This window comes from Dreissena polymorpha, chromosome 11 (genome assembly GCF_020536995.1).
Source record: "Dreissena polymorpha isolate Duluth1 chromosome 11, UMN_Dpol_1.0, whole genome shotgun sequence".
In the NCBI taxonomy this organism is placed as follows: Eukaryota; Metazoa; Mollusca; class Bivalvia; order Myida; family Dreissenidae; genus Dreissena; species Dreissena polymorpha.
The window spans coordinates 30200314-30217273 of record NC_068365.1 but is presented as its reverse complement, the minus strand read 5'-3'; the positions used below and the strand labels follow the sequence as shown (position 1 = coordinate 30217273).

The following is a 16960-nucleotide window of genomic DNA, read 5'->3' as shown; positions in this document are numbered from 1 at the left end:
ACTAAACCTTTGATGCAATTTTGACCAAGTACTTAGCCTAAACCGTTACGATCAGTTTTTATATTTTTTTTATTTCCTTTTGAATTGTCTTTTCAGGAACATTTTGCTCATAAAAGCTAATTTGTGGTGAGCCAAAACTACTGTCATAACTTAAAATTGTCAAAAGATCTTTTATAAGAAAGGACCCGGACTTGAGAAATAAATTAATTTGATGTAAGGACGACAAATACATGAATTGTTAGACTAGCAATTATTGCTTCTGTTGCAAGTACTCAAAACCTTGGAAGGCATTTTTACTGCGCAGTGAAGTGAGATAATGAAAAACAATCAAACAGCCCACAAAAAGGATCACTTTACAATTTTATTGCAGCAGCACCTAACATGTTTGAAAGTGTTATTATATAATCATGTTGATCTGATCAGGAATTCAACAGCATCTGTTGGACTTCCGTTTGGTACCGCCTACAACGTCTCCCATCAACCTCCACAACAGCCATACCTGAAGAAATCGAATGCCTATACTAAATTCAGTGCATCTTGTGGATATTAAAAAAGTATCTTGGCCATTAACATTTTAAACATTAAAAGAACTTCATTACGATCTGTTTGACATGGTATTTTGCCTTGTAATAAGTAATTTTTGCCAAATTTTTATTTAATATTATTGTAATGTCTGCAAAGTTCTGTTGAAGTTAATAAAATCAGTAGAATTTTTTTTCTACTATACTTTACCTTTGACATCTTGCAATTTTGAAAATATGTTTTGAAATCCCCTTTTGGTCGATTGAATTTTGAATTCTTCCTTTGATAAATGTGGATTCCAAAGACAAGTGTAAATAATTTGCACTGGCTTACTCCATCCAAAGGTGTTGCTAACATCCAAACACAAACTGATAAATCCACACACTATCATAAATTTGATCGGCACACACATGAAATATCACATATCCGTTCTTTTATTAGTATTGTTTTTGCTTTTTTAAATTTCCTTTCAAAAATATTTTTCAGTCAAATCTGCATCAAAAATAAGCATAATAAAATGCTAATCTCTATTTTCTTAGTTGGCAATGCAACATCGTTATGTGGAGAGAACATTTGCATGTGCATTAAAGATCCAGGGCCCTCTTTCATAAATTTTCACATTGCATTCATATTGTTTATAACTATTTTATTTTACACTCAACAAACTTCTAGGCATTGCATCCTAGTTTGCGGATTTTTTTTCATGTATAAAAAAAAAAAAAGAGTACAAGGGTACTATACTATTTAGAATTCAATGTATATTGTTTCACAAAGCATGACTGTTTTTTGCAAATGTGTTAACATTTTACACATACTTTAGAATCGCAATACATAAATTGAGCATACAAATTGGTTTCATTTAAATGTCAACAGCTTGAATGGAATGGATTTTTTTTAAGATGAGCAATTTTCCGCAATAAATTGTGTAAATGGAGGGCCCTGCGATCACAACACGGTCACACCGAGCGCAATAAATATTACCTTAACAGTAACAGCCTCCTGTCCATTCACGATGTCTTGGTTACTCTGTTGTAACCTTTCACATGCCATAATGCTCGAAATGAAAGGTCTTTCATAACAACAAAGACCTTTAGAGACAACCAAAACTAAAATGCAATGCTCAATTCGAGCATTGTTTTCTTTTTGACATAAGAAAATGATCATCAATCTATACAGCAAGATAAAGATAAACAATCAAAATATTTCTAAAATGTGTAGAACAATACAAAGCTCTGTAATGTTTCAATTAGAAATTACCTGAAATAAAATATTGTTGCTTTTTGTTTTTGCCCTAGTGTTAAATTTATCATGTTATTATTACTAATAATAGTTTTCTGTTAATGAGTTTTTGTGATGTAAAAATTATTCATCATTTTCAATAAATAAATTTTGAGTGAATTTGATGGCAATTGATGGTAGTTTGCCGGCTGCTGCCAACTTCCTCAGTTTCTATTAAGAAAGAGAGAAAGAAAGAACAAATTGAGTACAATAAAGAAACAAGAGAGCATGAAAGAGATGACGGAAAGAGATGTTCTGATGTTTTTTCTCAACAATGAACATTGAAGGTTATTTTTCTTATCAATGTACTGGTAAATGGTGCATACAAATAACAAAGTAATGAAAAGCTGATATTAACATAATTTTAATTTTCAAAATAATTAAGTGACTCATGAATTTTAAGTATTAAAGTATACAATTAATTGCCAATGACATGCTAATTTATACAAGATGATTGTTGTTTCAAATTTATTGCCTTTTGGTCATGTATTCCAAAAGGGAGGCGGAAAACTACAACGGGCGAGGCATGGTCAGGGGTGATAACCCCAAAAAAGGGTTAGGGTAAGGGTTAGGGGTCGGGTTAGGGTTGGGTTTAGGCTAACCCAAACCCTAACCCGACCCCTAACACTAACCCAAACCCTCTAACCCCCCCTTGCGCAATACCATACCATGCCTCGCCCGTTGTAGTTTTCCGCCTCCCATTCTAAAATGATTTTATTTCCACCTTAAGACAATGAAAAGACAGAGAATAGACATTACATGTAAATGACAACATGATTACTAATGACAAGTCATAAATTGTACAAAACTAATCTAACCTCAATACATCGACAAAAGTAATCAGCTTGTGGTAAATTATTCTAAATGTAACTGTAAAAAATATTACCAATGTATTCGATATCTTTCGAAAAATTGTATTTACAATATGTTCCCATCTGAACACAATTTTATCTATGTTCAATAAATGCTGCTGCTTAGGGGATTATAACTGCCAAATACTTCTTGTAATACACGAGGGAAGAGCATCAATTACAAAATATAACTTGCAAATACTGGTCAACTCCAAGCAGAGGGATAAAGGATACCTAATTATAAGACCATTTAATGAGACTGAAAATGGCTCTAATGGGGCGCTAAAAAACCACTCCAAAACCTGGTTGCAATCAATGTAACCACCAGTCAAAACAGATCAAAACTTGCACACTTAACGATAGACTTACACACAGACTGTTAAAAATTTGTTAGGTATGGCTATGTACACGTGGTGCCGTCTTCACAAGGGACTCGTGAAGCTGCATGCGCTCTATGTTGAGTGTTCAAACGGTGCTGAAATTGTGGCTTGCTTAACCCCAATTTTGCCCATACGAGTCCTGATACCACTGGGCATCCCCTTCACCACCGTAACCACCATACCCACTCTGACCCAAAGGCTGCTGTGCTATAGGCTGGGCGCCCCATTCATTAGATGTTGGCCGGCGCTTAGCCTGTGCGCCCATGTTGGACACGGCCTCTGGGGCCTTCCGCTTGGCCCCTCTGGGGGTCTGCTGGCCCCTGCCTGCCATCGGTCCACCCCTCCCTCGCATCATAGGGCCTCCCCGGGCCCTGGCAGCTCCTCTCATTCCCCGAGCAGCAACTGGAGGACCCCCTCTAGGTCCACCGCGGGGTGGCACCCCGCCTCGGCCGCGAACGGGCTGCCAAAAACAAAACAAAAAGATTGTAAATTAAAGCCAAGTTTACACAAAACACCCTTCAGGCAATTTTTTATCAATTATGTTCACATCATTGCTAAAATGAATCGCCTTCTTCAAACATTAAATTTAGTCAAACAAATTAATGTTACAATAAATAAATAAATAAATAAGGCGCTCACCTGAAAGCCAAAGGAACTAGACTATTCTGAAAACAAGATGTGTTTGTGAAACACAATGTCCCCCTATATGATGTTTGACCTTGTAGGATGACCTTGACCCTTCACCACTCAAAATGTGCAGCTCCATGAGATACACATGCATTTCAAATATAAAATTGCTAGCTTCAATAATGCAGAAGTGACATAACATGAGCAATTTTGACCCATATATTTGACCTTGAAGGATGACCTTGACCTTTCACCACTAAAAATGTGCAGCTCCATGAGATACACATGCATGCCAAATATCAAGTTGCTATCTTCAATATTGCAAAAGTATTCATAAAATTAGCGTTTTGGGCCACATATATTTGACCTCTGACCTTGAAGGATGACCTTGACCTTTCACCACTCAAAATGTGCAGCTCCATGAGTTACACATGCACGCTAAATATCAAGTTGCCATCTTCAATATTGCAAAAGTACTCATAAAATGAGCGATTTTGGCCACATATATTTGACATCTGACCTTGAAGGATGACCTTGACCTTTCACCACTCAAATTGCTCCATGAGATACACATGCATCCCAAATATCAAGTTGCTATCTTGAATATTGAAATACTGCAAAAGTGTACATTAAATGAGCGATTTTGACCCATATATTTGACCTTTGACCTTGAAGGATGACCTTGACCTTTCACCACTCAAAATGTGCAGCTCCATGAGATACATATGCATGCCAAATATCAAGTTCCTATCTTCAATATTGCAAAAGGTATTGCAAATGTTAAAGTTGGCGCAAACCAACCAACCAACAGACCAACAGACAGGGCAAAAACAATATGTCCCCCACTACTATAGTGGGGGACATAAAAATGCAAGCTGATTCATGAATATTATTTTGGACCAAAAAAATGACTTGTTTTTTTATATTTGACCTTGAGACCTAGTTTTTTAGCTCATATGATCCAGCTTCAATCTCTGGCAAAATTTAATTGGGACAAATGTTCTGACCAAGTTTCATGAAGATTGGCCAATAAATGTGGCTAATATAGTGTCATTAAGTTTTCACTAAAGCCATATAAGGACAACGCCCCCCCCCCTGGCGGCCATGTTTTTCAACAAACCATAACCATTTTCAAACTCACTCAAGCTATTGTTAGAACAAATGTTCAGATCAAGTTTCATTAAGATTGGATAATAAATGTGACTTCTAGAGTGTTAACAAGGCTTTGTAGTAAATAGCCATTAAAGGAAAAATGCCACGCCCCCTTGCAACCATGTTTTTAAACTGATCTCAACAATTTTTGAACTTAGCCCAGATATTATTAGTTCAAATATTCTGACCAAGTTTCATGAGCATTGGACCACAAATGTGACTTCTAGAGTGTTAACAAGGTTTTACCATACAGTAAAGCCATATAAGGGAAACTGCCCCGCCCCATGGCGGCCATGTTTTTCATTCAACTGGAACCATTTTCGAACTCGTCCAAGATATTATTGGGACACATGTTTTGACCAAGTTTCATGAAGATTGGACTAAAAATGCGACTTCTAGTGTTAACAAGGTTTTACTATAGCCATATAAGGAAAACTGCCACGCCCCATTGCGGCCATGTTTTTCAACCAACCGGAACCATTTTCGAACTCGTCCAAAATATTATTGGCACACATGTTTTGACAAAGTTTCATGAAGATTGGACTAAAAATGTGACTTCTAGAGTGTTAACAAGGTTTTACCATAGCCATATAAGGAAAACTGCCACGCCCCCTGGCGGCCATGTTTTTCAACCAACCGGAACCATTTTCAAACTCATCCAAGATATTATTGGGACACATGTTCTGACAAAGTTTCATGCAGATCGGACAATAAATGTGACTTCTAGAGTGTTAACAAGGTTTTACTATAGCAAACTGCCATGCCCCCTTGCGGCCATGTTTTTCAATCAACCGGAACCATTTTCGAACTCGTCCAAGATATTATTGGGACACATGTTCTGAGTAAGTTTCATGAAGATTGGACAATAAATGTGGCCTCTTAAAGTGTTAACAAGGTAAATGTTGACGACACACGACGGACAAAAGGCGATCACAATAGCTCACCATGAGCACGTTGTGCTCAGGTGAGCTAAAAACTAATTATAAACTCTTCACAAAAACATTCAACAGAACAATTTCACTTCAAATAGTGTTGATTAATCTTACGATAAATAGTGGTACATTTTTCCGCTCATGTTCATAACAAGAGGGCCAGGCCAAGAGATGGCCCTAGTTCGCTCACCTGAGAGGAGTCAGTTCATTCAATCTTTACCAAATGTCAAACTTGACCAAGATATTGTCCAGACAAACATCCTGGTCAAGTTTCATCATTATTTCATCTGCGAGTCATGATCAATGTACCTATGAAGTTTCATGATTCTTGAGTTATCATCCGGAAACTATTTTTGCTAAGTTGAGACACCGTAACCTTGACAGCAATTGTGTGAATACGTTTTTTGGCACTGTGACCTTGACCTTTGACCTAATAATTAATAGGGGTCATCTGCTGGTCATGATCATTATACTTTTTAAGTTTCATGAACCTAGGCATAAGCATTCTTGAGTTATCATCCAGAAACCATTTTACTATTTCAGGTCACCGTGACCTTTGACCTCGTGACCTGAAAATCAATAGAGGTCATCTTCAAGTCATGATCAATGTACCTATGAAGTTTCATGATCCTGGGCATAAGCGTTCTAAGTTATCATCTGGAAACCATTTTACTATTTCGGGTCACCGTGACCTTGACCTTTGACCTAGTGACCTGAAAATCAATAGGGGTCATCTGCGACTCATGATCAATGTACCTATGAAGTTTCATGATCCTAGGCCTAAGCATTCTTGAGTTATCATCCGGAAACCATTTTACTATTTCGGGTCATCGTGACCTTGACCTTTGACCTAGTGACCTGAAAATCAGTAGGGGTTATCTGCGAGTCATGATCAATGTATCTATGAAGTTTCATGATCCTAGGCGTAAGCGTTCTTGAGTTATCATCCGGAAACCATTTTACTGCTTTGGGTCACCGAGACCTTGACCTTTGACCTAGTGACCTGAAAATCAATAGGGGTCATCTGCGAGTCATGATCAATGTATCTATGAAGTTTCATGATCCTTGGCATAAGCGCTCTTAAGTTATCATCCGGAAACCATCTGGTGGACGGACGGACATGAGCAAAACAATATACCCCCTCTTCTTCGAAAGGGAGGGGGGGGGGGGGGGGGGGGGGGGGGGGCATAATGAGAAAACTGCTCACTATATATACATATAGAGAAAAATACCCCGCCCACTGGCGGCCATGTTTTTTCACCGATCTCGACCATTTTTTAACTCGTCTGAGATATCAATAAAACCAATGTTTTGACCAACTTTCATGATGATTGGGCAAAAATTGTGACTTCTAGAGTGTTTACAAGGTTTCTCTATAGCCAAATAGGGAAAACTGCCACTATATACATATAGAGAAAAATGCCCCGCCCACCGGCGGCCATGTTTTTTCACCGATCTTGACCATTTTCGAACTTGTCCGAGACATCAATTGAACCAATGTTTTGATCAACTTTCATGATGATTGGGCAAAAATTGTGACTTCTAAGAGTGTTTACAAGGTTTCTCTATAGCCAAATAAGGAAAACTGCCCCGCCCACTGGCGGCCATGTTTTTCAACGGATTGGAACCACTTTTGAACTCAACCAAGATATCATTAAGACAAACATTTTGACAAAGTTACATGAAGATTGAGCATGAAATGTGACTTCTACAGTGTCTACGATTTTTTTCTTATTTTGACCTAGTGACTGAGTTTTTGACCTGGCACAACCCAGTTTCGAACTCTGCCAAGATTTCATTGGGACAAGGCTTCTGACCAAGTTTCATGAAGATGGGACAAGAAATGTGGCCTATAGAGTGTTTACGAGCAAATGTTTACGGACGCACGGACAAAGACCGGTCACAAAAGCTCACCTGAGCAATCAGGTGAGCAAAAAATCATTATTTTTATCAGAATGCTATTATAGATACTTACTGGGGGTATAAAGGGGCCACCCCTGCCACCTCGACCGCCTCTCATCGGGGGACCGTAACCACCACCAAAATACTCGTCACCACCGCCATAGTAGTCATAGTACTCGTCAAAATAGTAGTCTACAAGACAGAAAACATTTACATTACAAACGTTTGGTCTAAATAAAATAACTACCATACCAAACCTATTTGTAGCATGCTTTACCTCTAACATTGACAGTACCAAGCTGGAAGAATTTTTGAAAAATTATCAACTTCATTTATTTTACTATACTTAATTTGCTATCTCTAAAACAACAAACCTGGGCACATATTCACAAAGCATTTTAGGGAAAAATTCCTTAACAACATATTTCCTCAGGTCTCCTGCAAATTTGAGTTTAGTTGTTTTTTTATTGACTACATTAAGCAAGTTAATACTTGTATTGCTAAGAATAAAGATGGTTCATATTGTATTATTTTGTAAAACAACTTTGAATTCTTAAATAACACTTGATCTGAAATTTTCACCATATATATTTAAGGATTTCACGAGGAACCTTTGTGAATAACAACCCAGATAAATGCAAAAACACTTCTTGATAGTGCAGTATTTTTATGTTACTTTTATGACCTTTTGAAATCTTAATTCTGCCTCACAATCGAAAAGAAAACATCATGCCATAACATTCAACATTAATCCTATCACTACTAACCTGGTGGGGGTGGTGGTGCTCGTCTTCCAAATCCTCCTCTGCCCATCAGTGGTGGAGGGGGACCCATTCTGACTGGTGGGTAGAACTCCTCAAACCTTTGTGTAGTTAAACCAGAATGAATACAAGTAGATTTGCATATATTGCATGTGCAAAGTGGCTACCCAGATTAGCACCTGCAGTCCGCATATGCTAATCTGAAAAAACACTCTCCACTTTTAATGGATTTTTATTTCATGTCTCTTAAAGAAATTCAAGTTTAGGCAGAAAGTGTCGCCCAAATAAGCCTATGTGGACTGCATCAGCTTGTCTGGGATACACTTTATGTACTTTTTACCCTGAGCAAGGCTTATTTGTAAAAGCCTTATGGAAGTTTAAATGCATGGGTATATTTAAAATCGGTTATTTTATTTCAAGTTAATAGCAGTTACCCAGGTCCTCTCATTTTTATTCCCTGCATTCTTCTATCTTTCTTCTTATTGTCATTTGGAGGTTTGGCCAAAGAAACCTCAATGGAAAGTTTCCCTAAAGTCTGAAATCAGAAACATATTTTTATTTGCACTAAAATATACAATTGTAACCAAATCTACAATTTACCTCTGACCACAAGTTATTGGTTCTTTACCGTGTTATGGTCCTATGAAAAGTCTTTTGGATTTAATTTGGACTTGTAAATATTCAGCTGTTTTCAACAACTTTTTTCCTTGTGTTTAATTTGTGAAAAACATGTGGATCTCAATGTTATCTGATAAATGAATCTTATCTTTTGTTCTTTTATTTTATAACTAGACAATTCTCAAGAAAGAGGGATGGGCCTTAACAGCGGCCAACTTGCCAATGGCCTCAAATATATGCATTGAGCCAAATTTGATTTTTTAGACAACTTTAATGTCTTTGATGGCTTGCAAGGCATTTTCCTGGCACATCTCAAGTCTGTTAAAAAGACCCATTCCCAAAACAGTTAACAAATATTCCCCATTTAAGAAACAATTCTTTTTTTTTTTTTAAAGAAGTGTCTTGTAACTATGTTATCTCAAATTTATGTCAAGTACATTTAACAAAGTTTATAACTATTATTAAAGCAAGTCACTAAATAATATTGTTCTTATAATTCGAATAATAATGAAAAGTATATTTAACGAGTTTTTCCCAAATCTGTGGACTTTTTGCACGAACAAGTACAGACACTGCATGATTACCATTTGGCCAGCAAAAAGGCCTGTGTACAGAAAGTATTGACGGACGATAGTGGGTTACTATAGGCCAAAGTATCATAGTTTAAAACGTCAAAATCAACGAAGACCATTCCACTAACCTGCCCATTCATAGCATTACAGGCTTCAACAGCCTTATCACGGTCTTCAAAATGCACAAAGCCATAGTCCTTAATCTTCTTCACCCTCTCCACTGTGCCGTACTTCTCAAACGCCTCCTTGAGCTGCTCTTCGGTCACATCTGTCGTCAAGTTCTTCACATACAACACTTTCACCTGAAAACAAATATTTTTTTTATCAACTTCATGCAACCAGGGTGTTCCCTGCCACCTTAAAGCCCATTGTGTTCCCACTAAACGTCTTGTCATGAGACGAGTGAAACAAGGGCTGTTTGTAAAACATGCATGCCCCCCATATGGGCTGTCAGTTGTAGTGGCAGCCTTTCTGTGAATACGTTTTTTGTCACTGTGACCTTGACCTAGTGACCTGAAAATCAATAGCCCATCTGCAAGTCATGATAAATGTACCTATGAAGTTTCATGATCCTAGGCCTAAGAATTCTTGAGTTATCACCTGGATACCATTTTATTGTTTCGTGTCACTGTGACCTTCGCCTTTGACCTAGTGACCTGAAAATCAATAGGGGTCATCTGCCAGTCATGATCAATGTACCTATGAAGTTTCAAGACCCTAGGCAGGGTTTTGTTTTGGCCCTATTTTATAGCCGAAATTCGGCTATATTCCCAATCACAAAAAGTATACTTTTTTCTTAACCAAATTTTCAATTTTCTTAGTATAAAAAGGGCACATAATTCTGTCAAAATGCATGCCAGAATTATCTAACTTTGCCTGCCCAGTCCCCTCATGATAGTAAGTAAGTGTACCATGTTTGAATGCAATAGCTTTGACACTTTATGAGAAAAGTGGACCTAAACACAAAACTTAACCAGACGCTGACGCCAATTTGATGACAATAGCTCATAACTTTTTTTTCCAAATGACCTTTGACCTAGTGACCTGAAAATCAATAGGGGTCATCTGCGAGTCATGATCAATGTACCTATGAAGTTTCATAATCCTTAAGCATAAGCGTTTTTGAGTGATCATCCGGAAACCATTTTACTATTTGGGGTCACCGCGACCTTGACCGTTGACCAAGTGACCTGAAATTCAATAGGGGTCATCTGCGAGTCATGATCTATGTAACTATGAAGTTTCATGATCCTAGGCATAAGTGTTTTTGAGTTATCAACCGGAAACCATTTTACTATTTCGTGTCACCGTAACCTTTCACCTAGTGACCTGAAAATCAATAGGGGTCATCTGCGAGTCACGATCATTGTACCTATGAATTTTCATGATCCTAGGCATAAGCGTTCTTGAGTTATCATCCGGAAACCATTTTACTATTTCGGGTCACCGTGACCTTGACCTTTGACCTCAAAATCAATAGGGGTCATCTGCGAGTCATGATCAATGTACCTATGAAGTTTCATGATCCTAGGCGTAAGCGTTCTTGAGTTATCATCCGAAAACCATTTTACTATTTCAGGTCACCGTGACCTTGGACCTAGTGACCTGAAAATCAATAGGGGTCATCTGCGAGTCATGATCAATGTAACTATGAAGTTTCATGATCCTAGGCCTAAGCATTCTTGAGTTATCATCCGGGAACCATTTTACTATTTCAGGTCACCATGACCTTGACCTTTGACCTGAAAATCAATAAGGGTCATCTGCGAGTCATGATCAATGTACCTATGAAGTTTTATGATCCTAGGCAGAGCTACAGATAAGCTTTTTGGGGTAATTGGGTATACCCTTCAAAATAAGAATGAATTGGGTAATGGAAAACGTGATTGGGTATCCAAAAGTATGATGCCCGCTCATATAAAAAAATAATTGGGTATTTGTACCAAAACAAACAAGTGAATATGGTATTTGCAATAAAACGTGAATTTAGCTTCTCAAAACTGTACCTACATAAAGTCAATGTTTTGTATTCAATCGCAGTATAGGTTGTTCCATCTCTTTGCTATCAGATTCAACAATCTGAAGACAAGGGAATTTCTCAACCCACTCATCGAATGTGTTTCTACTTGATTTTGTTCCAATAATATGGGCCAGTACTTTTGTTTTAGAAACCCAACACACCCCATCATAGGGGTTTGGAACGGTATTGTGGTAGTATAATATAGAGTATTTTGACCGAAAATGCCCCAAACAAAATTCATTATAGTCATCAACTATGCCCTTTGCAATTGTTATTTATTTAGATTGATTTACCACAACAAAGGAATCTAAATGTTTTTGTATATTTTTTTTTTGGCGAAACTTTTCGTCTGCCTCGAGATGCCATTTTGTTTGACTCGCATTTGTTATCATCTAAACGATTGGTAAATTTGTTACCAGATAAAAACAAGCGCTTGTCGATTAAGACTCGATTCAAAACGGCCAAAACAAAACGGGATTTTTCATTACGCATAGAAGGCGGCTCCAATTGGGTATCGGCGATTTGTTTTGCGTACCGGTACGCACAGATTTTGAAAAAATTGCGTATCCACCTATTTTTTATTGCGTATTTACGCAAATACGCAGCTTATCTGCAGCTCTGATCCTAGGCCTATGCGTTCTTGAGTTATCATCCGGAAACCATCTAGTGGACGGACATACATACGGACGGACATACATGAGCAAAACAATATACCCCCTCTTCTTCGAAGGGGGGCATACAAACTAACAATACTTGAAAACTATCATTCATTTTTTGTAAGAACATATAAAAGGCCTGTCAAGCTTGCAAGTGTACAATACAATAAATGTTCATGACACAGACTAGTGCCCTGAAGGTAAGGAGTATTGCCAGTTGATCTACACAATATAGCAGCCTATACAGATGTGACCACTGTACAGGACCTGGATTGTGACAAGACTATGGATCCTCAGTACTGCCATCATTATTCAGAAAAATAGTGCAAAAACAAGATCAAGTTATATTTAAATCACAGGGATTTACATTTTAATCAATTAAAATCATTTTTTTTAATTTTCAAAATCAATGGGTAACAACCCTATTATCCAATTATATGGGGCACTGCATTTCTGTTGGAACAAACTTAATTCCAACGCGTTTATGCTTACCTTTGACATAGTCTCATCATCGGGTTCCTCCACAGGGTCAGCCCAGTCCACTATGATGTCACAATTCCACACCTTCACGCGACCAGATGCAAGCTTTCTCTTTGCTGTTGAAGCACTTTTGTGGGAATCGTAATCAAGGAAAGCAAAACCTCGATTCTTCTGATTTTCCTTTTCCACAGATCTGTAAATGATCACCTTCTCCAGGCCCTCTGCAACAAGGAAACAAGGGCTGTTTGTAAAACATGCATGCCCCCCATATGGGCTCTTAGTTGTAGTGACAGCCATTTTGTAAATATGTTTTTTGTCACTGTGACCTTGACCTTTGACCTAGTGACCTGAAAATCAATAGGGGTCATCTGCGAGTCATGATCAATGTACCTATGAAGTTTCATGATCCTAGCCATAAGCTTTCCTGAGTTATCATCAGGAAACCATTTTACTATTTCGGGTCACTGTGACCTTGACCTTGTGACCTGAAAATCAATAGGGGTCATCTGCCAGTCATGATCAATGTACCTATCAAGTTTCATGATCCTAGGCATAAGCGTTCTTGAGTTATCATCCGGAAACCCTTTTACTATTTCGGGTCACCGTGACCTTGACCTTTGACCTAGTGACCTGAAAATCAATAGGGGTCATCTGCTAGTCATGATCAATCTACCTATCAAGTTTCATGATCCTAGGCATAAGGGTTCTTGAATTATCATCCGGAAACCATTTTACTGTTTCGGGTCACCGTGACCTTGACCTTTGACCTAGTGATCTGAAAATCAATAGGGGTCATCTGCTAGTCATGATCAATCTACCTATGAAGTTTCATGATCCTAGACATAAGCGTTCTTGAATTATCATCCAAAAACCATTTTACTATTTCGGGTCACAGTGACCTTGACCTTTGACCTAGTGACCTCAAAATCAATGGGGGTCATCTGTGAGTCATGATCAATGTACCTATGAAGTTTCATGATCCTAGGCCTAAGCGTTCTTGAGTTATCGTCTGACAACCACCTGGTGGACGGACCGACCGACCGACAGACTGACCGACATGAGCAAAGCAATATACCCCCTCTTCTTCGAAGGGGGGCATAATGAAGTATTACATGGCTATGAATACGGAGCACAAAAGCCAATCTTCCTCAGATTTAAGAGGAAAATTCTGTCTTTTTAATTGAAATAGCAATGATGGCCTCGCAACCTTGCCACCATGGTCAGAATTGTTAACCCTGATGTTTACACCAACAGTTTTAATTCACAGTAATATACAATAACATACAATATTTGTGTACAAAGACTTCTGTGTTTTGTAATCAGCTAAAAATAACAAGACAAGAGGGCCAAGGTGGCCCTAGTTCGCTCACCTGAGAGGAGACAGTTCATTTAATCTTTACCAAACGTCAAACTTGACCTAGATATTGTCCAGACAAACATCCTGGTCAAGTTTCATCATTATTGAACCAAAACTCTGGCATATGTAGTGTTTTTGTTTTTGTAAGATTTGACCTGGTGATCTATATTTTGAGTTGACCCCCCCCCCCCCCTTACCAAACATCAAACTTTGCTTACAAAAATAAATATTATGACCAAGATTCATAAAATCTGAAACAAAATTGTGACCTCTATAGAGTGTTTACAAGGATTTTGTATAATATAATGAAAATTTGGACAATCTAAGGGCAATAATTATGGCATTAATTATGTGACAGATATAAAACCAATCTTTGTACCAAGTTTCATGATGATTGGGCAAAAATTGTGACTTCTAGAGTGTTTACAAGGTTTCTCTATAGCCAAATAAGGAAAACTGCCCCCCCCCCCCCCCCCCCCCCCCCCCCCCCCCCCCCCCCGCTGGCAGCCGTGTTATTCAACTGACCGGAACCATTTTCCAACTCAACTCTCGTATCAAGGAAACAAATGTTCAGACCAAATTTCATGGAAATTGGGCCAAACATGTGACTTCTAGTGTTCACATGTTTTCACTATATATATAGAGAGAAAAATGCCCTGCCCACTGGCGGCCATGTTTTTTCACCGATCTGGACCATTTTTGCACTCATCCGAGAAATCAATAAAACCAATGTTTTGACCAACTTTCATGACGATTGGGCAAAAATTGTGACTTCTAGTGTTTACAAGGTTTCTCTATAGCCAAATAAGGAAAACTGCCCCGCCCACTGGCGGCCATGTTTATCAACGGACCGGAACCACTTTTGAACTCGACCAACATATCATTAAGGCAAACATTTTGACAAAGTTACATGAAGATTGGGCATGAAATGTGACTTCTACAGTGTTTACAAGGTTTTTCTTTTTTTTGACCTAGTGACCTAGTTTTTGACCCAGCATGACCCAGTTCTGAATGTGATCGAGATATCATTGGGACAAATCTTCTGATGAAGTTTCATGAAGATCGGACATGAAATGTGGCCTCTAGAGTGTTAACAAACCAAATGTGGACGACGGACGGACGGAAGATGGACAAAGACACAAAAGCCCACCTTAGCAATCAGGTGAGCTAAAAAGGGGACGTTTCATTAAGTAGCATTTGTGTGCATTATTTTAGATCTAGAGTTAAATAGTTTAAGACTACGGCTATTAAATCTTTAATTGTAAAATTCTCATTAAGAAATGAAGAACAATACAAACAAATTGTAGAAAGCCCTACCAGTTCTCTTTGAAAATTCTTCCTTAATTTCATCCTCTGACTTGCTTTTTGGAATGTTGCCGACAAACAGTCTCTGGTTGGCAATTGAGACATTGGCCTTCAATGTTTTCCCCTTTTTGATTTCATAACCTTCAAGCTGTGAAATGAAATACCAGTATGTTAATAATACTTCCATGCTGAATGCATATAATCCATCGTTAAAAATACATCTTCCAAAAATAAATTACCTCATTAAGTTTATAAATGGAACAAACATATAGAGCAAAACACATGTATATTTACAGAGCATTCCAATATCATATACTGGTACTTTTTATTTATGTTTTGGTTGACTAGGCAAGTGTGCAATACAGTAAATGTTCATGACACGAAAACTAGTGCCACAAAGGTAAGGAGTATTGCCAGTTGATCTACACAATATAGCAGCCTATACAGATGTGACCACTGTACAGGACCTGATTTGTGATCAGCTATTGATAACTTCTGACTGATGTTTTGTGTTATACTAATACTCTGAGACTACTACAATCAGCCCAATATCAATCTAAGCTTCTTATATCATTTAACAGTTAAGGCCAAATAAAAAAATAGTCTTGGTTCAGGGAACATGGCCAGAAAAATGTAGGAGGGTAGGTAGGTTTTTCTTTTTTTTTTTTTTTTTTTTTTTACCAGTCGACTGATTTCAGGGTGAAAAAGGGTCAGTTAATGCACCCATGATTGTTTAAACACTGACCAAATGATTAACATTGCACATGTGGTATTTAGTCGTTGTATATTATTCAATATTCCTAGCTCTTTATGCACTTCTTCAGGGCTAGCGCTGGCCCAAAATTTCTTTGAGCCAACCATTTTTTGTTTGTCTGTCTGTAATAGTGTGACCTTCATATTCAAAAGTGAACAAGCCATCTTTATCAGTTTCTGGTGTTTGGGGTGTGACCTTCAGAATTTTTTTCATCATGAGACCTGACCTAGTCTCCGACAGGTGCTCAAGAGTCTGAATAGTGGCTGTCAAAAGGAGGGTAACCTCAGAATAGCACAAGTCTTTCTTCTGGTACATTTTTTTATAAAATGGCAATGGGTTTGAGCGCATCGCACAGGAAGTGAGCAGTGTACATAAATTTGAATGTTGCTATTGGTTTGCACAGGCTAAGGGCATCACAGTACATTGATTTTGATTCATTATCAAAGCGAAGCCAATTGTTGTCAAGTTTCCATGACTCTTGGAATGCTCTAGTGTTTTGTGTTTTAATTTATTTTTTTTATGACTCTTTTTCGTCCAACGACGCTTAGAGGTTAAAGACGCCATGTTAGCGACTGTAGAGACAAAGTGGTTAATTCCATTTTTATAGTAGACTAGATGAATGACTCTTCCTATGTGTTAAAAATACGAAACTTTAATTACAATTAAACCGCGCGTGTTTTTCACATTTTCATTTGATTAAAATACGCTGCTGTCAGTTAGCATAGTGTGCGAGTAAAACAAACAAATTAATTAATTATCATCTTTTCATTTGATCGGAAATTGACAGAAAGTT

General features: G+C 37.9%; 1 protein-coding gene across 4 annotated transcripts in view; it reads right to left on the bottom strand.

Annotated features, from left to right (window-relative positions):
- Positions 1–348: 348 nt before the first annotated feature.
- LOC127851265 (heterogeneous nuclear ribonucleoprotein R-like) overlaps positions 349–16960 on the bottom strand; it is a 42961-nt gene continuing 26349 nt past the window's right edge. The window contains exons 6-14 of one of the 4 annotated variants that reach the window (XR_008035720.1): positions 15426–15561; positions 12764–12972; positions 9724–9897; positions 8840–8940; positions 8412–8506; positions 7718–7836; positions 3021–3491; positions 1504–1971; positions 349–499 (exon numbers count right to left, since the gene is read on the bottom strand). Coding sequence is in view for 3 of the 4 variants with exons in the window: in XM_052384909.1 (XP_052240869.1) it covers positions 3144–3491; positions 7718–7836; positions 8412–8506; positions 8840–8940; positions 9724–9897; positions 12764–12972; positions 15426–15561 (1182 nt within the window). In the remaining variant the exon portion in view is untranslated. Of the gene's footprint in view, positions 500–1503; positions 1972–2148; positions 3502–7713; positions 7837–8411; positions 8507–8839; positions 8941–9723; positions 9898–12763; positions 12973–15425; positions 15562–16960 lie in introns of those variants that run through there. The other 3 variants (XM_052384909.1, XM_052384912.1, XM_052384910.1) reach the window with 3 other exon arrangements.